The sequence below is a fragment of the Equus przewalskii genome, chromosome 15, assembly GCF_037783145.1.
Source record: "Equus przewalskii isolate Varuska chromosome 15, EquPr2, whole genome shotgun sequence".
Taxonomy (NCBI): Eukaryota; Metazoa; Chordata; class Mammalia; order Perissodactyla; family Equidae; genus Equus; species Equus przewalskii.
This window is the reverse complement of record NC_091845.1, coordinates 12,872,676-12,896,426: the sequence shown is the minus strand read 5'-3', so window position 1 is coordinate 12,896,426 and position 23,751 is coordinate 12,872,676. Positions and strand designations below refer to the sequence as shown.

General features: G+C 39.2%; 1 protein-coding gene across 13 annotated transcripts in view; it reads left to right on the top strand.

Moving 5' to 3' along the window:
- Positions 1-23,751, top strand: part of ITPR1 (inositol 1,4,5-trisphosphate receptor type 1) — a 319,039-nt gene that overhangs the window by 130,091 nt on the left and 165,197 nt on the right. For 10 of the 13 annotated variants that reach the window (XM_070576704.1, XM_070576711.1, XM_070576707.1 and 7 more), the window contains 10 exons: positions 566-649; positions 759-905; positions 5,303-5,398; positions 6,884-6,928; positions 10,896-11,050; positions 16,580-16,679; positions 17,676-17,836; positions 18,331-18,472; positions 20,212-20,370; positions 22,782-22,954. In XM_070576704.1, coding sequence (XP_070432805.1) covers positions 566-649; positions 759-905; positions 5,303-5,398; positions 6,884-6,928; positions 10,896-11,050; positions 16,580-16,679; positions 17,676-17,836; positions 18,331-18,472; positions 20,212-20,370; positions 22,782-22,954 — 1,262 coding nt within the window. The remainder of the gene's footprint in view (positions 1-565; positions 650-758; positions 906-5,302; positions 5,399-6,883; positions 6,929-10,895; positions 11,051-16,579; positions 16,680-17,675; positions 17,837-18,330; positions 18,473-20,211; positions 20,371-22,781; positions 22,955-23,751) is intronic. The other 3 variants (XM_070576706.1, XM_070576710.1, XM_070576705.1) reach the window with 1 other exon arrangement.

The window sequence follows — 23,751 nt, the reverse complement described above, 5'->3', positions numbered from 1 at the left end:
TTAGTTGCTCAGTCTCCCTGTGCATCAGTTTTCCTGTCTCTGAAAGGGGGGTGATGGTCATACCTATTTTTAAGGATGTTGCTGAGGATTAAATGAAATAGTGGACATTAGTACTTAGCCCAGTGCCTGGCATATATTTAGTGTACAATGGCTGTTCCTGTTAGTGATTATCGTTAGTATTTTAGATCGTTTACAGTGGACTCCTTTTTGCCTTTGTAACTCATCTCATTTTATAAGTGTTTGTTTTCATTGGGTCTTTACTTTCTGGCTACAGAAGAAGAGACTTGGAGAAGAAGGAAGATACCATTCCAGAAGGGCAGGAAGCTTGGTTCCTGTAGCCATAGTTGGAGCATACCTAGTGATTCGTTCAAATGAACCATTTATTATCAAACACTTCTGATAGGCCAATGAATTTGCAAGTCCTGTGATCTTAGTGGTGTCAATCTGTAGGGTTTGGGGGCTGAAGCACAGCCTTGCTCCTTGGGCAGTGGCGACGAATTTTGGGGCTGAAAGACATAGTTATTGTGAGGGATATGTGAAAAAATAACTCTAATTTCTTTTCCAGGTCAATTCCGTCAACTGCAATACAAGCTGGAAAATAGTCCTTTTCATGAAATGGAGTGATAACAAAGATGACATATTAAAGGGGGTGAGTTTGATACTTTATGGACTGGGCAGTGCTAGGCTCTTCTTGGGACAGCAGTTTAGTTCTCTTTTTAAATTTATTTTCCTTAATTCTTCTGTGTGTTGATTTTTAGGGTGACGTGGTGAGGCTGTTCCATGCTGAGCAGGAGAAGTTTCTCACCTGTGACGAGCACAGGAAGAAGCAGCACGTCTTCCTGAGAACTACTGGCCGGCAGTCGGCCACATCTGCCACCAGTTCAAAAGCCCTGTGGGAGGTGGAGGTAAGGGGTGGGACAGGGGAGGCGGGGAGATAGGATTCGTGGGTTTATAGGAATAAGTCACATTCCTAGGTCCGCACCTAGGATCCAAACCAGTGAACACTGGGCCAGCCCCTTTTGGTCTGGTTTTTTTTTCATTCAGCATAATTATTTTGAGATTCATTCACATTGTTGCATGTATCACATAGTTCATTCCTTTCTATTGCTGAGTAGTATTCCACCGGATGGCTGCACCACAGTTTGTCTGTCTGTTCACTGTGATGGAGATTTCAGTTGTTCCCAACTTGGGCTATTACAAATGAAGTTTCTATGGACATATGTGTACAAGTCTCTGTATTGACATAAGCTTTCATGTCTCTTAGCTAAATTCCTAGGAATGGAATAGCTGCGTCATATGGCAGGTGTATGTTTACGTTTAAAAGAAGCTGCCGCACTGTTTTCCAACATGATTGTACTATGTTAACGTTCCCACCAGCAGAGTATGAGAGTTCCCGCTCTTCCACATCCTCACTAACACTTGGTGTGGTCAGTCTTTTTTATGTTAGCCATTTTAATAGATGTGTAGTGAAATTTTGTGATGGTTTTGATCTACATCTCCCTTATGGCTAATGATGTTGAGCATTTTTATGTGCTTATTTGCCATCAGTGTGTCTTCTCTGGTGAAGCGTCTGTTGCAATGTTTTGCCCATTTTAAAAATTGTCTTAGCTCTCCTTTAACATGGAGAGTGTAATAATCAGGTTTTTCGTGGCTATTGCATAGAAAAATTTCTACAGTTTTCATGATTCAAGGATTCTACATAAAGTTCTTAATTTCTACCCTCTGCCTATTTTCTTCTTTTCCTCCTTCTCTCCAGACGCATAGCATTTGCTTTTGATTTACTGTCTACTTGGGACACTGTCAATCCTACTAGATTATGAACCCCTTGAGAACTAGAACTTTGTCATTGATGCCCCCATTGTACCCACCACAGAGTTTTATACATTCGAAACATTCTTTGAGAGTCACTTTTCATGTGTGATTTTAATACTGGTGCCAAAAAAAAAAATCCAAAGATTTTCTTTTTTCTCAGTGTTGAAGTAATAAATGACGCAAACTAGAGAAAAATTGAAAATAGAGAAAACAAGGGAAGAAGTGGACTGTCATTTCTTTAATTTAATGTGACTGCTTCCATTGAGCTATCTAGTTTATGCGTAGAATTTTTGTTTAGTTGATGTCATTTTAAAAATTTGCACCTTGCTTTAACATGCTGTCGTAAACCAAACAAGTGTTATAAATGTCAGAATTGTACAGAAGTCACTGTGATTGACTTTAGTACCTTAATAGCAGGTACCAGGCCTTCACTCAAAAATTGATTGGAATGAATTAAAGATGACAACTTTTTGTGGAGTTTTCGAAGTATGGACTTCTTTAAGTACTTAACTCAGAAGTCCACTTCAGAGCATCTTCTATTTTTTTTTTCTTCTGAGAAGAAACAACTGTCTAATTCTTGCTCCTTAAAAGATCGTTTCCTGCCAATTTTTTTCATGAATATTCTAGGAAAACATCGAGTGTCTTCCTTTTTTATTTATTTCTTGAAGATTTTGGAAACTTTAAGTGTCCCTTCAAAATAAAGGGAGGAAGACAACACTACGTATTTTATATCTGTAGTAGCGATCTAGGATTTACATTATCTATCTTTAGCTTATTGCCAATCCATTTTACATAATGCTGTATCTTAACACATGACGTAAGAACCTTACAATAGTATACTTCTATTTCCCCCTCTTGTCCTTTGTGTTGTTATCATGCACTTTACTTCTGCAGATGTTTTAATCTTCATAGTGCATTTTTATTTATTTTGCTTTGTTTGAGCAGTCACTTATATTTTTAAAATGTAAAAATGAGAGAACAGGAGTCTTTTACCCACATAGTTATCGTTTCCAGATCCTTTGTATAGATCCAAGTTTTCATCTGGTATCATTTTTCTTCAGCCTAAAGATCTTAATCTTTTCTTGTAGTACAGGTCTGCCAGTGACCAATTTTCTTAGCTCTAATTTGAAAATGAGAAGATCTTTATTTTACTTTCATTTGAAAAATCTCCGTTTTCCTTTTTAAAAAAAATAATAGCTTTATTGAGATACAATTCACAAATTAAAAGTATACAATTCAGTAGTTGTTAGTAGGTCCATAGGGCTGTATAACCATTACCACAACCAATTTTAGAACATTTTCACCACTCCAAAAGAAGTCCTGAATTCATAGCAATCACATCTCATTTCTTTTCAAACCTTGCCTCAAACCAACCCTGGCAACCACTGATCTACTTTCCATCTCTATAGATTTGCCTGTGCTGGACATTTCCTATAAATGGTGTCCTGTAGTATGTGATCCTTTGTATCTGACTTCTTTCACCTAGCATGATATTTTTCAAAGTTCAGCCATATTGCCACGTGTCAGTACTTTATTTCTTTTTATTGCCAAATAATATTCCATTGTATGGATATACCATATTTTATTTATCATTCACTGGCATTTGGATTGTTTCCACTTTTTGGCTCTTCTGAATAGTGATGCTATGAACATCCATGTACAAGTTTTTGTGAGGGACATATGTTTTCAGTTCTCTTGGGAGTGGAATTGTGGGTGATATGGTAACTTTATGTTTAACCTTTCAAGGAACTGACAGATTGCACTAGTTTATCTTCCCACCTGTGGTATGTTAAGGTTCCAATTTCTCCATGTGGCCATTTATGAAGGATATTTTTGTTGGATATAGAATTCTAGGTAGACAGTTTTTTTCTTTCTGTACTTTAAAGATGTTCATCCATTATTGTCTTGTGTGCATTGTTTCTGATGTGAATTAAGTGGTTTCCTAGCTTTCTTCCCTGTATATAGTGTCTTTTCTTTTTCCCCTGGCTGCTTTTAAGATTTTCTTTTTATTTGTGGTTTGCATTAATCTAATTATGATGTGTCTTGGTGTGTGTGTATTTATCCTACTTTGAGTTCATTGAGTTTCTTGAATCTGTGGGTATGTATCAAAAAGGGAAAATTTCGGGTCATTATTTTTCTAATATATTTCCTGCCCCCACCAATGCACAGATATGCTGGATCATTTGATATTGTCTGACAGGTCACTGAGTTTATGGGTCACATTTTCCTTATTCTTGCCTGTCCAGTGCTTTATGATTATATGCTAAACATTGTGGTGCTACTTTGTTGAGTGTCTGAATTCTGTTGCCTTCCTTTAAGAGTACTGGATTTTGTTTTGTCAGACAGTAAAGTTACTTGTGGATCAGTTTGATCCTTTGGAGACTTGTTTTAAAGCTTCATTAGGTCAAGTGTATTGTAGCTTTTTTTCAGGGCTAGATTAGCCCTACTGCTAAGGTGTGACCCTTTTGACTTCTCTACTGAATGCCCCAGGTGTTCCATGGCATCTCTCCTCTGGCTTGTCAGAATCAGAATACCTCCTAGCCCTGAGTAAGTTCTTGGAACGTTGAGCTGACAGCTCACTTGTGGGGTCTCGCCTTACACATATGCAGCTTGGTATTCAGCCAAAGACTCGAGGAGGCCCCTTATATAGCTTTCTGGAGCTTTTGCTCTGGGTGGCCCTGTGTTCTGCCCCTACAAATTCCAGCCACCTCAGTCTCCCTAAATTCTGATCTATCTCTTCAACTCAGTGAGATCAGTGACCCCTGCTTGGATTATCCTTCCTAATACTAGCATCCAGAGAGAACCCTCAGGCAGAAAGCTAGAATAATCAGAGAGATTGCCTTGTTTGTTTCTCTCAGAGATCATATTTGTGGACCGCCTGTTGTCCAATAACTGAACACAGTTTCATATATTTTATCCAGTTTTCTGCATGGCAAGTTCATATATTTTGTGCAGTGTCTAGTTGTTTATGGCACCATCTGCCAGTGCCAATTATTCCATCATGACCAAAAGATGAATTTACAGTTAGTTTTATGGTAAATTGGTCTAGGTTCTGTAAGTTTCAAGTTTCAGAGCACAGTCCTGTGTAGGTATTTCAGCACATGATTATATGTATAGAATGCTTTTACAGTTTTCCATGAAATTCCTTTTTATTTGTTGTGCCTTTTGTGGATGAATTTCAGAATCTTAACTTCTACTTCATTATGATTAAGGCAAATAATCTGAAAACCATTGAACTTTCTACTACAACCATTTCATGTTAACTGAGAGTCTAATTCTTCTTTGGAGAAACCTTACTTAACACTTCCGTATGTTTGAGTTCTGACATTACATATGACACTTGCAATGAGTTTGTTGGCAGATAATGATTTTTTTCAGCTAAGAAATATCACTCTTGAACTGTCACTTCTGTGCAATATCTCAGATTCAGTGTTGTCCTAGTATGGGTTGACAATTCTTCTACTCCTGTTGATCATTTCTCCTCTTGCAGGTGGTCCAACATGACCCGTGTCGGGGTGGAGCGGGATACTGGAACAGCCTCTTCCGTTTCAAGCATCTTGCTACAGGGCATTACTTAGCAGCAGAGGTAAGTAGCAGCCCCGTATTTTTCTCTTTCAAGGCTGATGCACTCCCCTTTCCTCACTTACCTGTAGCCATTGAGTGGTTAGAGGCTTAGGGTAATGCTCAGTCCCCTTGCTTTTTCTTCTGCTTTTCTGTTTCCTTCTGCCTCATTTCCCTGCTTATAGACAAGAAAAGATAAAAATGACTAACACATTTTAGTACTTCACAGGGATTTTGATCAAGATGTGGGGAGAAAGTAAGTTAGAAAATAATGCTGTCATGGGGATCTAATGTACAGCATGGTGACTATAGTTACTAATACTGTATTGTATATTTGAAAGTTACCAAGAAAGTAGATCTCAAAAAAAAGAAAAGAAAGAAATGCTAATCTGGGTTTTAGGATTATCTTTCTGTTTTCTTCTCACATACTGCTCTCCCCACATCTTACCTACCAACCCTGCTCTTAACATGATTGACCGAGACTTGGCCTTTCCGCCTGAAGGTCCTTTCTGGTGTGTAAAACCAGAAGCATTAAGACTCATAAACAATTAGACTTTATAGAGCATTCTGGTTCCCAGAGCATTAGTGGAATAGACAGTGTCTTGTCTTTTACTTATAGGAATGTCAAAAATCAAAGAAATTAACTTTACCTTAAATGTCTGTAAAGCTTTTGAGGAAAGACAAGACGCAACGCTGAAGGATAGAGGAATTTACTTGTTAATTTTTGTATTAAATTAAGGGGCCATCCTGCTGTGTGACAGATGTTGAGTTTTACCCTCGTATCCTGGAAGATGTACGATACATATTCATATCAGGTTCTAGTCGTACATCAAAAGACACCTCTTCTTGCCTGATACCACTGATGAGACTGTTCAGAGATTTTCAAGGTGATGCGTGGGTATCAGTACTGCTTCTGCAGCTGACCCTGAGGAAGGCTGAATCTAAATGTACTGAACCCCCTGGGATGCCTGGCACTTGTATGAACTGATGATTTTGAAATATTTAAGAATCAAAGATCAAGACTAAGTTGAAATTTAAAATGGAACCGGGGGGAATTAGGGACCTAGCTAACCAGCTGTAAGAAATGTTGATTACATGGTTTGCCAAAGATCAGTGGTGGTTGCATTATCTGTTATGTTCTGAGGCAAATGTATCTCTTGCTGGAGGCCACACATTTTTTATTTCTAACTAAAAATAAGGAGGATTATCAATGACTGGACACTGTTCTTTTATTTATCTCAGGCTTTTACCTGTTGCTTTGCTAGTGAATTCATTATGTTCCTTTGTCTACACTTGAGAGCTGTCTATCGGTGATTGGTAGATTGTTTCGTGTGTATTGTACTCGTGTGACATGTGTTGTTGTTGTGGCATGCTGGTTTCGTGAACAGAGGGAAGGGTCAAGTTCTTAGCTGTTCAAAGATGTTCGCAGGCCTTGAAGTCTTCTGCAAGTGGGGCCGAGTCCTTGAGAAGCAATGGATGTTTTAATTTCCTAATGATTCTTTTTCATCAGGTAGACCCTGACTTTGAGGAAGAATGCCTGGAGTTTCAGCCCTCAGTAAGTATGGGCAAGAGCCTTCTTGTCTTCATCTGGTAGGGTGAGGCCAAATGATCTGGAACCCCATTTAAGAAACTGCTACTGTGGTCATTGAGTGCTGGGAAAGGGGAAACCCTAGGATGCCTAAAAAGAGTGTCTTGTTCTATGCCTCCCTTGAGGGTAGTGATGTCTCCTTGTGTCCTGATTGGTCCAAGGAACTGTCAGTCATGATGCTCTTTCTGTGTGCTTAGTCAAGGGGTGTCCACTTCTAAGTTGCAGAAGTTCACAGTATCTCTTGGAATTCCCTTAGGTTGGAGACAGTATGGCCCCTATGGAAGTCAGCCTTTTACAAATGAATGTCCTATTGCTTTGACCTCAACCTATGATGCACTCAGATTTTTTGAGGAATGAGTGTATGAGGTGGATAGTGTCATTTAGACAATGGAGGTAACATATGAGGAGGCACGGAGCACCTGATATCTGATTAGGCACTCAATTGTCTAACCATCTGTCCTTGCTTTCTGCAAAGTCAGATATAGCCTTTATAATGTGGTTTGGAATTTTAATGCCAACTGGATCTTTCTTTGGAGGCCATATTGCCAATTAATGCTGATATGGAGGCACTTGAGGGTTTAGGTGTCTACGATTATGGATTGAAGGAGGCAGTGGTTGTGTTACATGGAAATGATGGGTATAAGTAACGCAGCTCTCTCATGGAATTCTTCACTCTGGTCTAGGATTAGAACAAAACAAAACAAAAATCCAGACACTTACTGTGCTGTTTGATTGTGTGTCCATGTGGTCATCTCAGTGGTGGATATGGTGAGTGGTATTGAGGATATTTCTTTTTTTAAGTAAAATTTTGGACTTTAAAGTAGGCACATTAATGAAGGGAATTGGGGTGGAAATAATACAGAATGTAATTGTCTTTGAAAAGTGTTGTGAATTCTGCAGTAGTGATGAACCTTCTGGTTTTGTCGGGGGAGAATGTTAGCTCCGGAAGAGATGCAGGAGAGGGTGTGCTTGCCCTTAAGTAGGAGTGCTAGCTGAGGGTGTCTCGCCATTAAGTAGGAACTACTAATGGACTTGCTTGGGGAGTGCATCTCCTCTTTCCAGCTCCTTGAGGGAGCATCCAAGGGTCCTATTCCTTCCTTTCATCCTTTTCGCCTTCACTTCTGGAGCCCATTTTGAAAACTTACCTTCCACAGTTAATGTGCCTTGGAAACGAGTGACTTAGTCCAACTTTCTGCAAATGTGCAAAGAAATCTTTGCACGTCATCGCTGCATAGTGTTCATGTGGTTAGTATTTGAAGACTTGAATTGGCAGGAACCATATTTTTCAAAGGACAGTTTTCATCCTTGCTCCTTCTTTATTTTGAGAGAAAGAACTGCCTTTGTGTGACTTGCATTTGTTGGTCTTAGTGCTACCTTCTGAGCTAACACAGAGTAAGTCTCCTCTCAGAGATTACTTTGAAGGAGAGCCATGGCTTCTTTCAGTGAGAGCAGACGTTCAAGTAACCTGGAGCTCTGTGGGGAATGGAGCTGCTCTCCTGGGCTGTAGATATGTGAGGGAAGACTGGCATTTGTAGCGCAAAAGGAAGACAGGAGTGCCGCAGAGAGGCAGACCTGGGTTTAAATAGCAGAGCCACTGCTTGTGAGCTGTGTGACTCGGAACAAGATACTTTCCTTCTGAGCTTCAATTTCCTTTTCTGGAGAAGTGGCGGGTATTCTTGTTGTAAGGACAAAGTAAGATGTTGTGTAAGTGAAGTGCCTGGCCCATAGTAAGCTCTTAATAAATGATATTTTTGTAAGTTGCACAAGATCATTAGCATTTTAGTGACTCGACGTCCACCAGTTCATCTGGGTTGCACAGCAGCTGTGCGAAAGGAGTTAGGAAAGGTTTTACGGTCTTCCTTTTACAGAAGAGGAAACAGCCGTTGAGAGTTGTCCTGACTCATCACGCATCTCAGGGTCTCTCAGAGTTCAGTTGTCTTTTGACTTTTTCATGCTTCTCCATGCCAGGGTAGCAGGATAGACGAGCAGGCTTGGGTGCAGATGTAGACTGCATTGCTCTGGTTACTCTGGATGCTGCTTGGGTGGTGATCGTCCTCATGAGGAGAAGGGTGTGTGGGGGGCCCACCCTGCACCCACAAGGCCAGCAGCGCAGCTCCTGCCACTCAGGGGACCGTGTTAGCATTGAGAGGGTCCTGACCCCTTCACCCTCTTCTTGGCTTTGAAAACTTAGGTGGAAAACTAGGGTTGTATAAGTTTGGGAGAGGATGCCGCTCGTTCTGTTCTGCTCATAGATCTTGTATTTCTCTGAGATTGGCATGTAGTGCCTGTGTTCCTGCCTGGGACCTCATTCAGCTTCGTGGTGCTCATCCTACTAAATTCAGTGGCACCCTCAAGCCACAGGCTTGATGCCAGAGGGAGAAAAAGGACAACCCCAGGCTGGCGCTTGTCTGACAGCCTTTTGCACATGTGTCTTTCCTCCCACTAGGTGGCAAACGCTGACTGCACAATGAAAGAACGTGAGGACGCTGTTTCTCAGGCACATTTCCAGATACAGTGGACTTAATGCAATTTTAATTGTTCTGTAGAGTTCTGGCGGATCTGAAATTTCACTGCCAGCCTGTAGCTGAGCCCTGTGTCTTAAACCAGAATTGAATCAGGGTTTATTTGGAAAGTGGTGTGTGAGAGACTTTGAGAGTAATAGTAGTTAGAAGAGGACAAATTCTGTTCAAAGTTCTTTCTCCTAAACTGAGTTTGTGGAGATGTTTTGGTGCTTTCCAGTTGATTCTTCCTTTAGCGTAGAGAGAGTAACGAGTCATGGATTTGTTGAGGGAGAGCTTCAAGGTATTAGAGGAAGGAGCGTGAGAGGGAGGAGGCAGAGGTTTGCGGTATTAAAAGAACCATTTGATTTTTTCTCTTTTTTACAGGTAAGAGTTGGGGCTCCTGATGACCTGATAAAGCAGACTATTGCCTACAGTCCTAAAACTCAGGCCCCATGGAGTCAAATTCTCTCACGCTCTCTCCTTTGCCTGTCCGATTTGATTTCCTTTTCTCCATTCCCTACTTGGAAAGGTAGCAGTGCCTCAGCCTAAGCAAAGCAAGTTAGTGACAAAGGAAATGTGGTTTTCCCAGTAGATGCAGGTGGATATTGTCAACTTACAAGGATGTTAAACATTAAAAATAATCCCCTGTAGAGTCACAGCGCTGAGAGAAACCTTGCAGAGCCTATCCGAGCAGGTGCTAGTCTAAGCACTGTGCTTAAATCTTCCTAGGCAAATGGGCTTTGGAACCTCAAATGTGTTTTTACAGTTTCTCAGGAAAGCCTTCGTCATCGTTCATTAGTCTTCACTGTAGAGATTTCTTCAGTCTCAGCCAAATCCCTGATGTAGCAGGAGAGGCCCTTTATTCCCTGAATTGTCGTCGGCAGCCCTCCTTGATTAATGATGAACGTTTTTTTCAGGGCTAGTCTGACTTCTCAGATATTTGTCTTGGCCACACTTGGATCACTGCTTACGAACACTTGGATTCAGGTTTATTTTATTTTATTTTTTTCTCCCGGGATGTAGCTGTATTGTGTTATTGCTAGACAGTTTCACTGTAGAGTAACACAATGACCCATAAGCAAATCCACAGGATAAATTTTCTCAAAGCACTTCTCCTCTCTCCCAACTACTACAGATGGATGTTGTCATACGGAGTTCTTTATCACCGATAGTACTCTTCCCACGGACGTCTATCATTGTAACCTCACATTGTTTAAACATTTTTATTGCAACACAAGGAGGTAGAGTGTAAATATTCTTGGCATGGGTGGCCGATTATCCTCTTTTATGACTGCTCTGAAACTGTGGTGCTTTTCCTGCCAACTGCTGACGTTCACTGCTGTTTCTTCCCTGTTCCTGTGGAATGTGCAGTGATTGTGGTGAGTGAAAGCTTTAGCACGAGAATCCTTGACTTTATGACTTTTCCTCCTCAGGTGGACGCTGATCAGGATGCCTCTCGAAGCAGATTGCGAAATGCCCAAGAAAAGATGGTGTACTCCCTAGTCTCCGTGCCCGAAGGCAATGACATCTCCTCCATTTTTGAGTTAGACCCCACCACTCTCCGTGGAGGTGATAGCCTTGTCCCAAGGTATGATTCTAAAATGGCTTATCCCAAGTGAGTCAGCACTGGTATAGGTCACCTGGCTGGGTTTCTTAGAATCCAACTTATCATTGCCTTTCTTGAATTTTTTGTATAGGATTTGGTGAAGGATATGCTCTCGCTGCCCATTGGAATGACATCTGACTTTTTTATAGCTCATCAGTGATAAATTCTTAGTAGTTGAATAAGAAGTATTATATTTAGATAACAAGCCAAACCTCAAGCTCAAGTAGCTCAATATTTCTTGTTTCTTTTACTTTCTTCCTCCTTCCCAAACCTGAGAGATCTCCTGGTCAATTGAATAAACAATTGAAAAGAAATTCTAGAACATGGAATATTTGAAATTCACTGAGTACGTAGTAAATTTTATTAAAAGTGTTGAGAAGTCAGACCATTCTTCTTTGGTTACTTTATTAAATTTAACTCTTAGTTTTGTTGCATAAGAATGCATTTTGAGGGGGAAATAACTGGACTATAAATGGGACAAAAGCTTATTCTTAACAAAATCAACAACAATATTATTGATATTAATAATAATTTATTGAGTGCTGCCTACGTGCTATTTCACTTGTTATATAATTTCATCTTCACAAAAACTCCTGTGCAATAGATTTTATTATCCACCCCTTCTTATAGATAAAGAAACCGAGGCTCAGAGAGTTTAAGCAACCTATCACAAGTCAGCGAGTCCCGTTGCAGAGCCCCAAATCTTAAATATGTAAGCCAGATAGGGTTGTTCAGGTAATTCGGACTCTTCAACACAGCATTGGTTAGTGCAGATCTCTCTGGCATTTGTAGGTTTCACACACGGCCCCTCTGAGTATTACTTTGTGTTTCATTATTCATATCTATCATTGCTGTTTAGCTGCTCAGCCTGAGCTCGGCTAGGATGCTGATAAGGGTAGCTTGGGTGCTGTCACAATTAGAGGAGAACCTTCTCTGTGCTGGGTACTATTCCTATCCTTCTCAGGGTGATATACGTAAGGCAGTGTCCACATAGAAGAGAACTTTATAATGCAAGAAGAAGGCTTTTCATTGCCTTTCAATAAAATGATCACTGGTTCTTACAATTTGCCTGGTTGTAAACTTCTTGAGAATCTGGGGAAAGCTAGAGATGTTCTCCTAGAAAATCTGAAGTATGTACACAGGTTTGCATACTCCAAGTTTTCCTTGATTTAGACTGCCTTTTTAAAAATAACAGACTTACTGAGATGTAATTCACATACCATATACTGTACCTACTTAAAGTGCTCAAGTCAATGGTTTTTAGTAGACTAGCAGAGTTGAGCAACCATCGTCTCATCACAATCAATTTTAGAAGAGTTTCATCACCCAAGAAGGAACACCATACCCAATAGCAGACACTCTTCATTTCCCCATGCTCCACCCTAGCCTTAGCCTAATCTGCTTTCTGTCTCTATTGATCTGCCTATTCTGAACATTTCATATAAATGGAATCATATTATGTGGTCATTTGTGACTAGCTTCTTTCACTTAGTAATTTTAGGATTCATCCATGTTGTAGCATATATTAGTACTTCATTTCATTCTGTGGCTGAGTAATATTCCATTATATGGTTATATCACATCATATTTATCCACTTCTTAGATGATGGCCATTTGGGTTGTTTTCCCTTTTTGGCTATTATGAAGAACGCTGCTGCAAACATTCATGAACACATTTTTATGTGGATTACATTTTTATTTCTCTTGGGTTTATACCTAGGAGTGAAATGACTGGGTCATATGGTAACTCTATGTCCAACGTTTTAAGGAACTGCCAGACTGTTTCTTCATACGCACACACCATTTTACATTCCCACTAGCAGTATATGAGGGTTCTAACTTTTCTACATTCTCCATAACACTTTTTAATTGTCTGTCTTTTTTCATTTGAGCCATCCTACTAAGTGTGAATGTTATCTCGTGTGGTTTCGATTTGTGTATCTTTAATGGCTAATGCTATTGATCTTTTCCTGCACTTGTTGGTCATTTATATATCTTCTTTGGAGATATATCTATTCAGATCGTTTGCCCCATATTTTTTGCCCATTTAGAAAAATTGGATTATTTATCTTTTTATTACTGAGTTTTAAGTGTTCTTCATTCTAGATACAGGCCCTTTATCAGATATATGATTTGCAAATATTTTCTTCCATTCTGTAGATTCTTTTCACTTTCTTGATGATGTCTCTTGAAGTACAAAAGTTTATAATTTTGTCAAAGTTCAGTTTATCTGTTTTTTCTTTGATTGCTTATGCTTTTGGTCTCTTACTTTAGAAATCATTACCTAATCCAAGGTCACAAAGATTTCTGCTGATGTTTTCCTCTAAGAGTTTCATAGACTTTGATCCATTTTGAAATCATTTTTTAATAGAATTTAAAGTAGGATAGATTGCTTTTTAAAAGCTTTCTTTCTCGTTGACTGCCTGCTTGTTACCTAGATAGATACAGGTCTGTAGAACCCAATTGTATTTCAGTTTAAGTAATTTTCCATATGTTTTGTCTTCTGTTCTGGAAGTTATTTAATGAATTTTTTTAGATTCCCAAAAGACAAGGGGATGACATTTATATGCTAAATGTTTTAATTTGTAAGGGATAGCAAAGAAAAGAACCATGCAATTTAAAATATCACATTGTTCAGAAGGTGCTACGTGGCATTCCTTCGGTGAAGAGGAAGGAGGTGTTGGTTGGCCATTTTCCTCAATGGGTTAAAAATCCCCGTGATCCTGTGGGAAATGGAAGTTTAAACGTGTAGGTCAGCTGCCCAAGCAAGCTGGTTAGAGATCCCTGCTTCTGTATCCCCTCTATTCATTACTGTTTCTTTGTTGGAAAACTTTCTTGGTGGACAATTGTCCTTAAGTAAACTGATTCTAAACTCATAAGCAAGGGAAGCATTGTGTTCACTTGGAAAAAGTGTCTGGCACGGTCTACCAGTGTGTTTACTACTAGTTATGATCTTGGACTAGGTCTTAGCTTTTTCAATTTTTACTCTTTCTTGCCCTTGACCATCAACCTCAGCCAGAAGTGAACAGGGCCTCTTATTCATTGATCCTATGGAGTCATAAAAAACCTTAAGAATAGTACAGTCATTTTCCTCAATCTTAAAGTTGTGCTAGAATTTTGCTTGCTTGGAGATCAAAAAGTCTGGAAGTAGATATATGAATGTCCCTGCAATGTTATCAGCGAAGGAATTTTTGTGATAGTCACTGGTTAAAAGAATCTTTCCAAGCCAAAGTGAAAGGGATAATGGCAAATTCTGGATATACTAAACAAGATGATAAAATTGCAATATACATAAATTAGATGTATTAAATGAACATTGAGGGAGCATCCAACTTTGTAGCTCTTTAGTAATTGTCTTGATATCATTCATGGCTTTTGAGTTAAGGATTGAGAATGTGACTTTAGATGAATGGATAGAGTGACCTTTGTGTCTTGAATGAAATTTGATATAGAACTGTATAGAATGGAATCATCCAATTAAAAGCTAAGCTTCAAGCTTTGGTTATACTTTGCAAAGAAGAAAATGAGTCCAAGTCACTCTGTAGAAAAAACACAAATCTCTGTCAAAGTTCTTGCTCATGTTGTTTAATTTGTATTCATGCTAGTTAAAGTAAGGATCACTGTGGTTAACCTTACTTGTAATGTTCAGGATGGTTATAATGAAGGAAGGCGGAAGGCAGAGGATCTACTGAAGAGGTGTACCTGGTGTGATGTCACCTTTTACCTCTTTCCCATGAATTTGGGATGCCATTGTTCCAAATTCCTTTTAATGCAGACGACTTCCACGCTCCCCTCTCTGCCCAAGTCCCACCAATGTTTAAAGTTCCAGCTCAAGTTTTCTGTTATAGAAAATTTCTGTGACTCTCTGAGGCCTGCTTGGTCTTCTCCTCTGACAGTCCTTCAGTATTTCCCTTGACCGTCTCCCAACATAATGCTTTTTAATGTGCACCTCCCGTTATTTACTATTGCTTGGCATTCGTGCATCTTGTCCCACTAATGGGATAGTAGATTCCTTAAGTGCAAGAATTATGTCATTGCTTCTACTGCTTTTTTAAACAAAAGCAAAATTGAAAACCATTGTAAAATGATCCATGCTCACTGTAAAAAGAAACAACAATGTTTTAAAACCCCATGGAGAACAAAGAAGCAAGGAAAAGTCTAATAAAATTCAATCATTCAGAGGTAACTACTGTTAACATTTTGGTTTATGTAGTTTCAGACAGATCTCTGGGCACACTGTTAACCTGTGTGTTAATTTATTTAATTGATCATAAATGGGATTTTAAACTATTTTTAATGTTTGTTTTCACTGTGCAATATATTCTGTACATATTTCCAAGTAAATGATTATCGCCTGTCATCATTTTAAATAACTGTGTAGCATTCTATTGTATGTACTAAAATTAACTAGTCCGTTATTGAGACATTGGATTGTTTATAATTTTTTACTATTGTAAATAATGCTTTGTTGAACATCTTTATGCCTCAGTTTGTACCTGTGCTATCATCTCTTAAGGGAAAAATCTAAAAATGGGATTGCTAGATGAAAAGATAGATACATTTTACCTGTTATACAAAGTGCCAGACTCCCTTCTAGAGTTTCACTTGTTTACACTCTCACCGTGTGTGCAGGAGAACTCATTTCCCTAAGTCTTGTGGATACTGGGTTATATCAGTTTCTCAGATCTTTGGAGTACGGTACAATAAAATTATATATTGTTTTCATTTGTGTAAATTGTATACTAAGGAGGTTGAATGTATACTTTGAGTTTATAGACCATTTATATTGCTTTATCAAATTCTTGGTTTGTGTCCTTGTCCCATTTTCATTTCCAATATTCATGTTTTTCTTATTGATTTCTAAGATCTCTTTATATATGTGGATTAATAACCTTTTAATGCTATGTGTTACTCTTTTATTTTCTCAGCTTGTCATTTTTATTTCTACTTTGTTCATGGTGTCTTTTTGCTGTACTGAAGATATAAAATTTAACTAATAAGACATATCCATCTTTTACTTTTAAAATTTAGGGATTTTGTATTTTGTTACATGCTTCAAAGTCTTTCCCTACCACAAGGTTATTAATTATTTAATCATATTTTCTTCCAGGAATTTTATTTTATTTTTTGCTTTATTGATCCATATGAAAATTTCAATTATTGCTTTATCATCTCACATGATGAGCACTAATATACACTCAGTGAATACTTCTTGTTATTCTGTCTAATGCTCAGCTTGTTCTGAGATATTCATTCATAGGATATAATGTTATATTTAGAAATATAGCATATCACAATAATGTTAGAATCATTATGAATGATTTGCTATTGTTAATACATCAGAATGTATCTTGGACCAGAACCATTTGTTCTTAAGTTTATATTATCTTTTGTCTGTAGCAGAAAACCATTTTGGTATCCTTTTTTCATTTTGATAGAATATATTCTAGGCCAGTGGCTATAGAGCACCTAAATATTCCTGTCCCTAAAGTCCTTCTTTTTTTCCTTTAGAAACTCCTATGTCCGGCTCCGACACCTGTGTACTAATACCTGGGTTCACAGCACAAATATCCCCATTGACAAAGAAGAAGAAAAGCCCGTAATGCTGAAAGTAAGTCCCGGAACTTGGCTTGCTCCTCTTGGTCCCATGCTCCCTAATGAAAGGGCTCCTTTGAGGACAAATGGAGGAGTGTGGAGCTCTGAAATTTTGTTGCTTTGGCAAGAGTGTGGTCATGGACAAACTTGAGTGCGATGAAAGAATTCTTTCCAAGGGACCTGGCTAAAGCAAGACCAGGGCTTTTGAAATAACTAGAACCTTTTATTTTCTTCCATGGCTTCTGCCCTAAAGGTTGAGCAATTGTTTGGATTTCATGTCTGTCCGAAGGATGATTCTGGCTGGGGGAATGTTTGCTTGTGCCTTGAGGGACATCAAATACCTAGTTGATTTCCCCCCAATCTTTATTATTTCTTTATTTCTCTGTGTACTTGAATATACAGTTTTTTTTCTTAAAAATTTTCCCAGCTCTTTTAATTTATCTCCCTGAAGTCCCCTTCTCCTTTCCCACCTTCTCTAGGATCATAGAGCATAAATACACAAAATAAGGATTTTCTTTTTTTAAGATGGGATAATACTCTTGCATAATTTTTTTTTTTTTGGTGATGGGGAGGTTATTGGAATTTGTTTCTTCTACTTTTATAAATGTTTGCAGGTATATAGAAAAATTGAAAGAATGGTACAGAGTCTACCCTTATAATACTCTCAATTAGGGTCAGTTACCATTTTGCATATTTGCTTTTTCCCTATGCATTTACAAACATATTTTTTAATTGTAAGACTCTTACATGCTCCCTGTAACAATGAAGCTATAAATGATAGTAGTGCCCCATTTCCTGCCTCACCGTTCCCACAATACCAATCTCTAGAGGTAACAACTGTTAACAATTTAGGGTACTTTCTTCCATATGTTTTTCTGTGTCTAGGTGATTTTAATGCCAAGATAGCTCCAAGCTTTTTGGATAGCCCAGTGTCCCGTAAATATAGTGTTTGATTAGTGTGTTGCCCTCTCAGTCCAAGAGACTGTCCCACAAAGACCATCTTGCATTTCAGATTGGCACCTCCCCTGTGAAGGAGGATAAGGAAGCATTTGCCATAGTTCCAGTTTCTCCTGCTGAGGTTCGGGACCTGGACTTTGCCAACGATGCCAGCAAGGTGCTGGGCTCCATAGCTGGGAAGCTGGAGAAGGGCACCATTACCCAGAACGAAAGAAGGTGAGAGCTACCTGTGAGAACTGGACACACTCATCCTCATCCACTGGGGATTTTTAAAGTCTCTTGCAGAGAGAAAGAATGCTCTGAACAGCCATGTGTGAGAGTAGCAGGCCTTAGCATTTATGAATGGCTTCAACTTGTGGTTTTAAAGAAACAGTTATTTTGCATTCACTTTTTTGAAAGTCTCTGAAGTTGTAAAGGTCTTTCTCTTTCACTGTCTCCAATTCAGTCTCTGGAACTACCTTACTAAGTGATGGGGGTTGAGGTTACTCTGAGAAAAAATTTGATGGCTAATATTTTCTGAAGGTGATAATCCTTTTGTCAATGATAATGTGTCGTCTATATTTCAGTCTTTTTGGTAATTGGCCTCAGTTGTCAATTTTGAGGAAATTAAGAATGTGCCTGCTTTTGTTTAACTGGTTCATTAGACCTGAGGCTTCCAGCCTGTTGAACATTGAACACTTCCCATCTCTAATAGCTTCTTTCCCCCTAAGGTCTGTAACCAAGCTGCTGGAAGACTTGGTTTACTTTGTCACTGGTGGAACTAACTCTGGTCAAGACGTGCTTGAAGTGGTCTTCTCCAAGCCCAACAGAGAAAGGCAGAAGCTGATGAGAGAACAGAATATTCTCAAGCAGGTCGGTGAGATGTGACATATTGGATTGCGTTTGTAAGAAATCACTTACACTGCTGGGATCACTGCTCTTAGAGACGGACATGGATGATTCCCACCTGGAAGACTCGATCAACTGATGTTTTTAAAGAATAGACTTTATTTTTTAAAGCAGTTTTTAGTTCACAGCAATAATGAGTGGAAAGTACAGAGTTTGCATATACCATATACCCCAGACATGCATAGCTTTCCTCATTATTAACATCCCCCACTAAAGTAGTACATTTGTTACAATTGATGAACCTACATTAAGTCTATAGTTTACATTAGGGTTCACTCTTGGTGGTGTATCTTTTATGGATTTGGACAAATGTATAATCACATATATCTATCATTATAATATCGTACAGAGTAGTTTCACTGCCCTAAAAATCCTCTGTGCTCCATCCATTCATCCTTCCCTCTCCCTAACCTCTGGCAACCACTGATCTTTTTACTGTCGCTAGAATTTTGCCTTTTCCGCAATGTCGTATAGTTGGAGTTATACAGTGTGTAGCCTTTCAGATTGGCTTCTTTCACTTAGTAATATGTACCCAAGGTTCCTCCATGTCTTTTTATGGCTTGATAGCTCAGTTCAATGGAAAACACACTTGTTGAATATCAACCGTGTGAGAATTCATGTTAGAAACTCCAAGAAGAGTTCAGTTGACAACTTTCTTTTCCTCAAAAATAATATCAAGTCCTATGTGTCCTTAAGGTTATTTCATATGTCTGGGAGATTTAGGGTATTTGATCAACTTGGGTCTATATAGGCTCTTACAGGGACCCCTATAAATCACCACAAATCTTACCATAAAGAATGAGTAATGGCTTACAGGAAATATATAAATGGTATTATCTGGTATAAATTTAAATAAACTGGTGTAAAGACACATTAGAGGGAGGAAAGTGACAAAGCTAGAGTAGATGGAGTGCCCAGAAATGCATACCATATAGTTCTCTAAAGCTATGGGATATTGGGCCGCAGGCTTGGCTTAAAAATTCCTGGCCACTGAAGCCAAGAGAAAACATATTAGTTACCAGTCCCACAGTTCTCTATAGGAACTTGGGATTTGAGAATTCTTTCTTCTGTCAGTCTATGAAAGACGAAATTTGTTAATACTTCATAATGTTTCAACAAGGATTTCCAGTCCAAGAATAAATTATGTCCAGCTGTTTCATGTGATGACTCCCAGAATTAGACCTCTGGCTTAATGCCCATGCTCATTTCCGCAACAGCACTTCCTTGAGGGGCCAAAATGATCTGATTCAATGGCAGAAGCCTTCACTGAGCACTGTACTTATGTAAATGACAATTATTATCTTCTGTCACCCTACAACATCCTTGTGAGCTAGGTATGATTCTTTCCATTTTACCGATGAGAAAACCGAAGGTTACCTTGACTGTAATCTATGTCAGTAGGACGTAATAAAGGTGTGTGATTTTAACCTAGAATCTCCTGATTCCAGAGTCTGTACTCTTAACCACTGCTCTAAACACTGCTCTTTCAGTATTTGAGGACGAGTTAGGTCCAGGTGGACTGAGTTCAGTGAGTAGCCAGTCCCAGTTGATGGAGTGGGTGCAGTCTTCAGGTTATTGATGTGTTTGGACAGAGAACCTTCCTGTGAGTGCAGCCACCCCTGAGGTTGTATTACTTCCAGACAGAGAGTTAGTCATTAACACACTAGGTGATGACAGTATTTCCTCTTTCTTTTCACAAACAGATCTTCAAGTTGTTACAGGCCCCATTCACAGACTGTGGCGATGGCCCAATGCTGCGGCTTGAGGAGCTTGGGGACCAGCGGCACGCTCCTTTCAGACATATCTGCCGGCTCTGCTACAGGGTCCTGAGACACTCACAGCAAGACTACAGGAAGAACCAGGTTGGGATTAAGGATTGATGGGAAGTGATTGGCAGTTTCCTCCCTGAAGTTCGTATATTTTCCTCATGAGTTTTAAGTGTTAACATACATATTTATTTAATGGCTAGAGAATAGTTTGTTGTTAAGTTTGCTCTTAGAAAGGAAACAGATTTTTGTAAGCCTGGGAAGAAGATGTATTACAGAGTCCTTTGGAAGGATACCATGAGAATTCCCCTTCTGCAGCCACCTTTCAAAAAGATTTCTATTTTTTTTGACATTAATATTACATTCATATTTTGTTGTTGTTTTTTGGGATTTTTTGGTGAGGAAGATTGTCCCTGAGCTAACCTCTGTTGCCAATTGTTCTCTTTTTGATTGAGGAAGATTATTGCTGAGCTAGCATCTGTGCCAATCTTTCTCTATTTTATGTGGGATGCTGCCACAGCATGGCTTGATGAGTAGTGCATAGGTCCGTGCCTGGGATCCGAACTGGCAAGCCCTGGACCACTGAAACGGAACATGCGAACTTAACCACTATGCCTCTGGGCCAGCCCCACATTGATAGTATTTTTAATGGCATGTTCTCTAACGCCTAGGGATGATTGTATGTGTTTATATTGAACATAGAGTGGAATCTTTTCTTCCTGCCCGCCTCCGTATCCTGCATCTCTGCTGATAACTTTCACTTTATTTTGGTTCTGGCTCGTGTTTTATGACATTTTGAGTCATCATCTATGTCATCACACTAAATATATATATTACATTCTTCCCATGAAATAAATATCTAGCCTCTTTGGGGGTTCCAAACAATTTGAGATTCTAAGGAAACCTGAGAACTGTGTGGCTGCATCAGTGGTTCTCAACTGGCAGTAATTTTGTCTCCCAGGGGACGTTTGGCAATATCAGGAGGCCATTTTGAGTATCATAACTTGGAGGTGCTCCTGGCATTTAGTGGGTCAAGGCCAGGGATATTATTAAATATCCAGCAATGGACAGGACATCCCCCTACAACAAAGAATTATCCAGCCCAGAGAGTCAGTAGCTCTGAGGTTAAGAAAGTCTGTGCTACATAAAGTGCTCTAGGCACACAGAATCATGCTTGTTAGAACTTTGACTCCAATCCATACGTTGTGTTAAAAAAGGCTTTTGTTTTTAAGCTTTTGACTGCCACTGTTTCTGGCCTTTAAATTTAAACTTTTCTCTGTAAAGTTTTTTGTTTGTCATCATAAAGATAGTGTTTATATTAAGCAATGCTTTAAAGAATTAGATTTAACCTTGTTAGCAAATATTTCTAAACCTTGGCCTTTGCCTTTGCTGCTGTTTGCATATAAAGTATCATGTCCCTGTGACGCTATGTTCATTAGTCTGGACAGGATTACCTTTGGGCTCTATGGTTGCTTTAAATTCACCTCCAGTGCATTAATACCATACTCAAATAGTGCCAAAGAGATTTTGTTCTGCTCCTGTCTTCCATCTTTGAATGAGGATACATAAGAGCCTGTAATGTGTGCTGGGACATTTTGCTTGTACGTGAGGAGTCTAAACCAGTCCCTGCATCAGCTGTCTTTGCTTGGTTGTTTGTGAACCCCCTATCAGTTGGCAGAAGTATATCCCTGAAGGCTCATGAATTCTCAAACATATATCCTTGTTGAATATGGGCTGAAGAGTGGCCCATGCCCACTGTGTTCGTCCTGGGTAGTGTTTAGGATTTTGGAATTAATAAAAAATCCCAAAATTAAACCAGGTTTCAAGGGCTCCTTGAACTTTGAGCAAGCAGATAGTCTATCTTGGGCCAGAAAGTATCTTTGAATAGAAATAAATATTCATAAGAGGCTTCCTTGAATTCTCAAATATTCCTATGGAATATGATGTCTGATTCCAAAAAAGAGAAGCCAAAGATGTTTTCATACGTTCTTTGAATATGATTGACTGGCTTAGGTATTTCTAACTTGCTTCTGCTACCTATTGACTTTAAAAATATATTTTCATCCCAGATAAAGAAAACAAACTGGTTTAACATTGTTCTAAATATCCAGGTAGGTTTACCTGTGTTTTATTCAGCAGCACAGAGCAGTAAGGCACAGTTAAATCCTCTTGAATTAGTAATAAAATCAGAGCTGAAAAACAGCTTTTGACCTTTTAGAAAAAATAAGTCGCTACATTAAAATTTATACTGTACACTTAATAAAATGCCCATCTGTCAATACAGGATATTTTGCTTGATTACATTTGTGTGGCAGGTTTAGTAAAATAAAGGATGCGAGAGAGTCTGCGCCTGTTGCCCTCGCTTAGAAAGTTGTGGAAAGATGCTCTCCTGTGATTCCCCTTAAGAGCAGTAATTCCCATCAGGGAATGTTGCTCCTCTCCCTGTTTTTAGATTGACCATATTGTCTTTTGTCTTCTGTGCTGACCTCTCTGTTCTTCCTTCAAAGGAGTACATAGCCAAGCAGTTTGGCTTCATGCAGAAGCAGATTGGCTATGATGTGCTGGCTGAAGACACGATCACTGCCCTGCTCCACAATAACCGAAAACTCCTGGAAAAACACATCACCGCTGCGGAGATCGACACATTTGTCAGTCTGGTGCGAAAGAACAGGGAGCCCAGGTGAGGCAAAAGTGGGGTTGATTGGCAGAAGGTGTCTACACATTTAAGATACGGGCACTGAGCTGGTCTTGGTGCTTTTTGCTGGATTTCCTTTTTAGGGGCTGCTAGTGACAGATTTTGGTTGGACAGGTCTTGAGAGACTCTTGGATAAGTGGTAGAAAGAACATAGTATTGGAATGAGACCTGGGGTGGAGTCCTAGCTCTAGTGTTTTTATGCTAGGAGACCTTGGTTTTCCCCTGAGCTTTAATTTCCTCACCTGCTAAATGTGTAGTTAGGAAAATTAAAGGAGGGTAAATGCATAGGCAGTGCCTGGCACTTAGGAGATGCACAGTAAATACCAATTAGAGTTGACTGCTCATTCACTTTTTGCACCCCCGATTATCAGAACACTACCTACAAATATCAGTAAGAGTCTTTTGCAAACTTAATTGTTACTTGAATTTTTTATTATATATTAGTGACTTCTATCAATTCTATTTCATTTACACAGATCTCCCCCCCCCACCGCCGGCCCACTCTGTTTCCTCTTTTCTTCTCTTTCTGATTAAATCCATACCATTTCAGGTGCCGTGGGGAATAGTTAACAATGTGGGTATCACAGGCTGTCACTCTGGAGAGCTGATAGTGTTGTTCTAAAATGACTGCCCCCACCCATAAAAATAACTAACGTTATGAGCATTCTCCTGTGCCAGGCAGTGAGCTAATTAAGCACTTCGCTTGAATTATCTCATTTAATCCTCTGAGATTACACATCCTCCCCTTCTATAGATGGGAAAGCTGGAGCACAGTGAGGTTA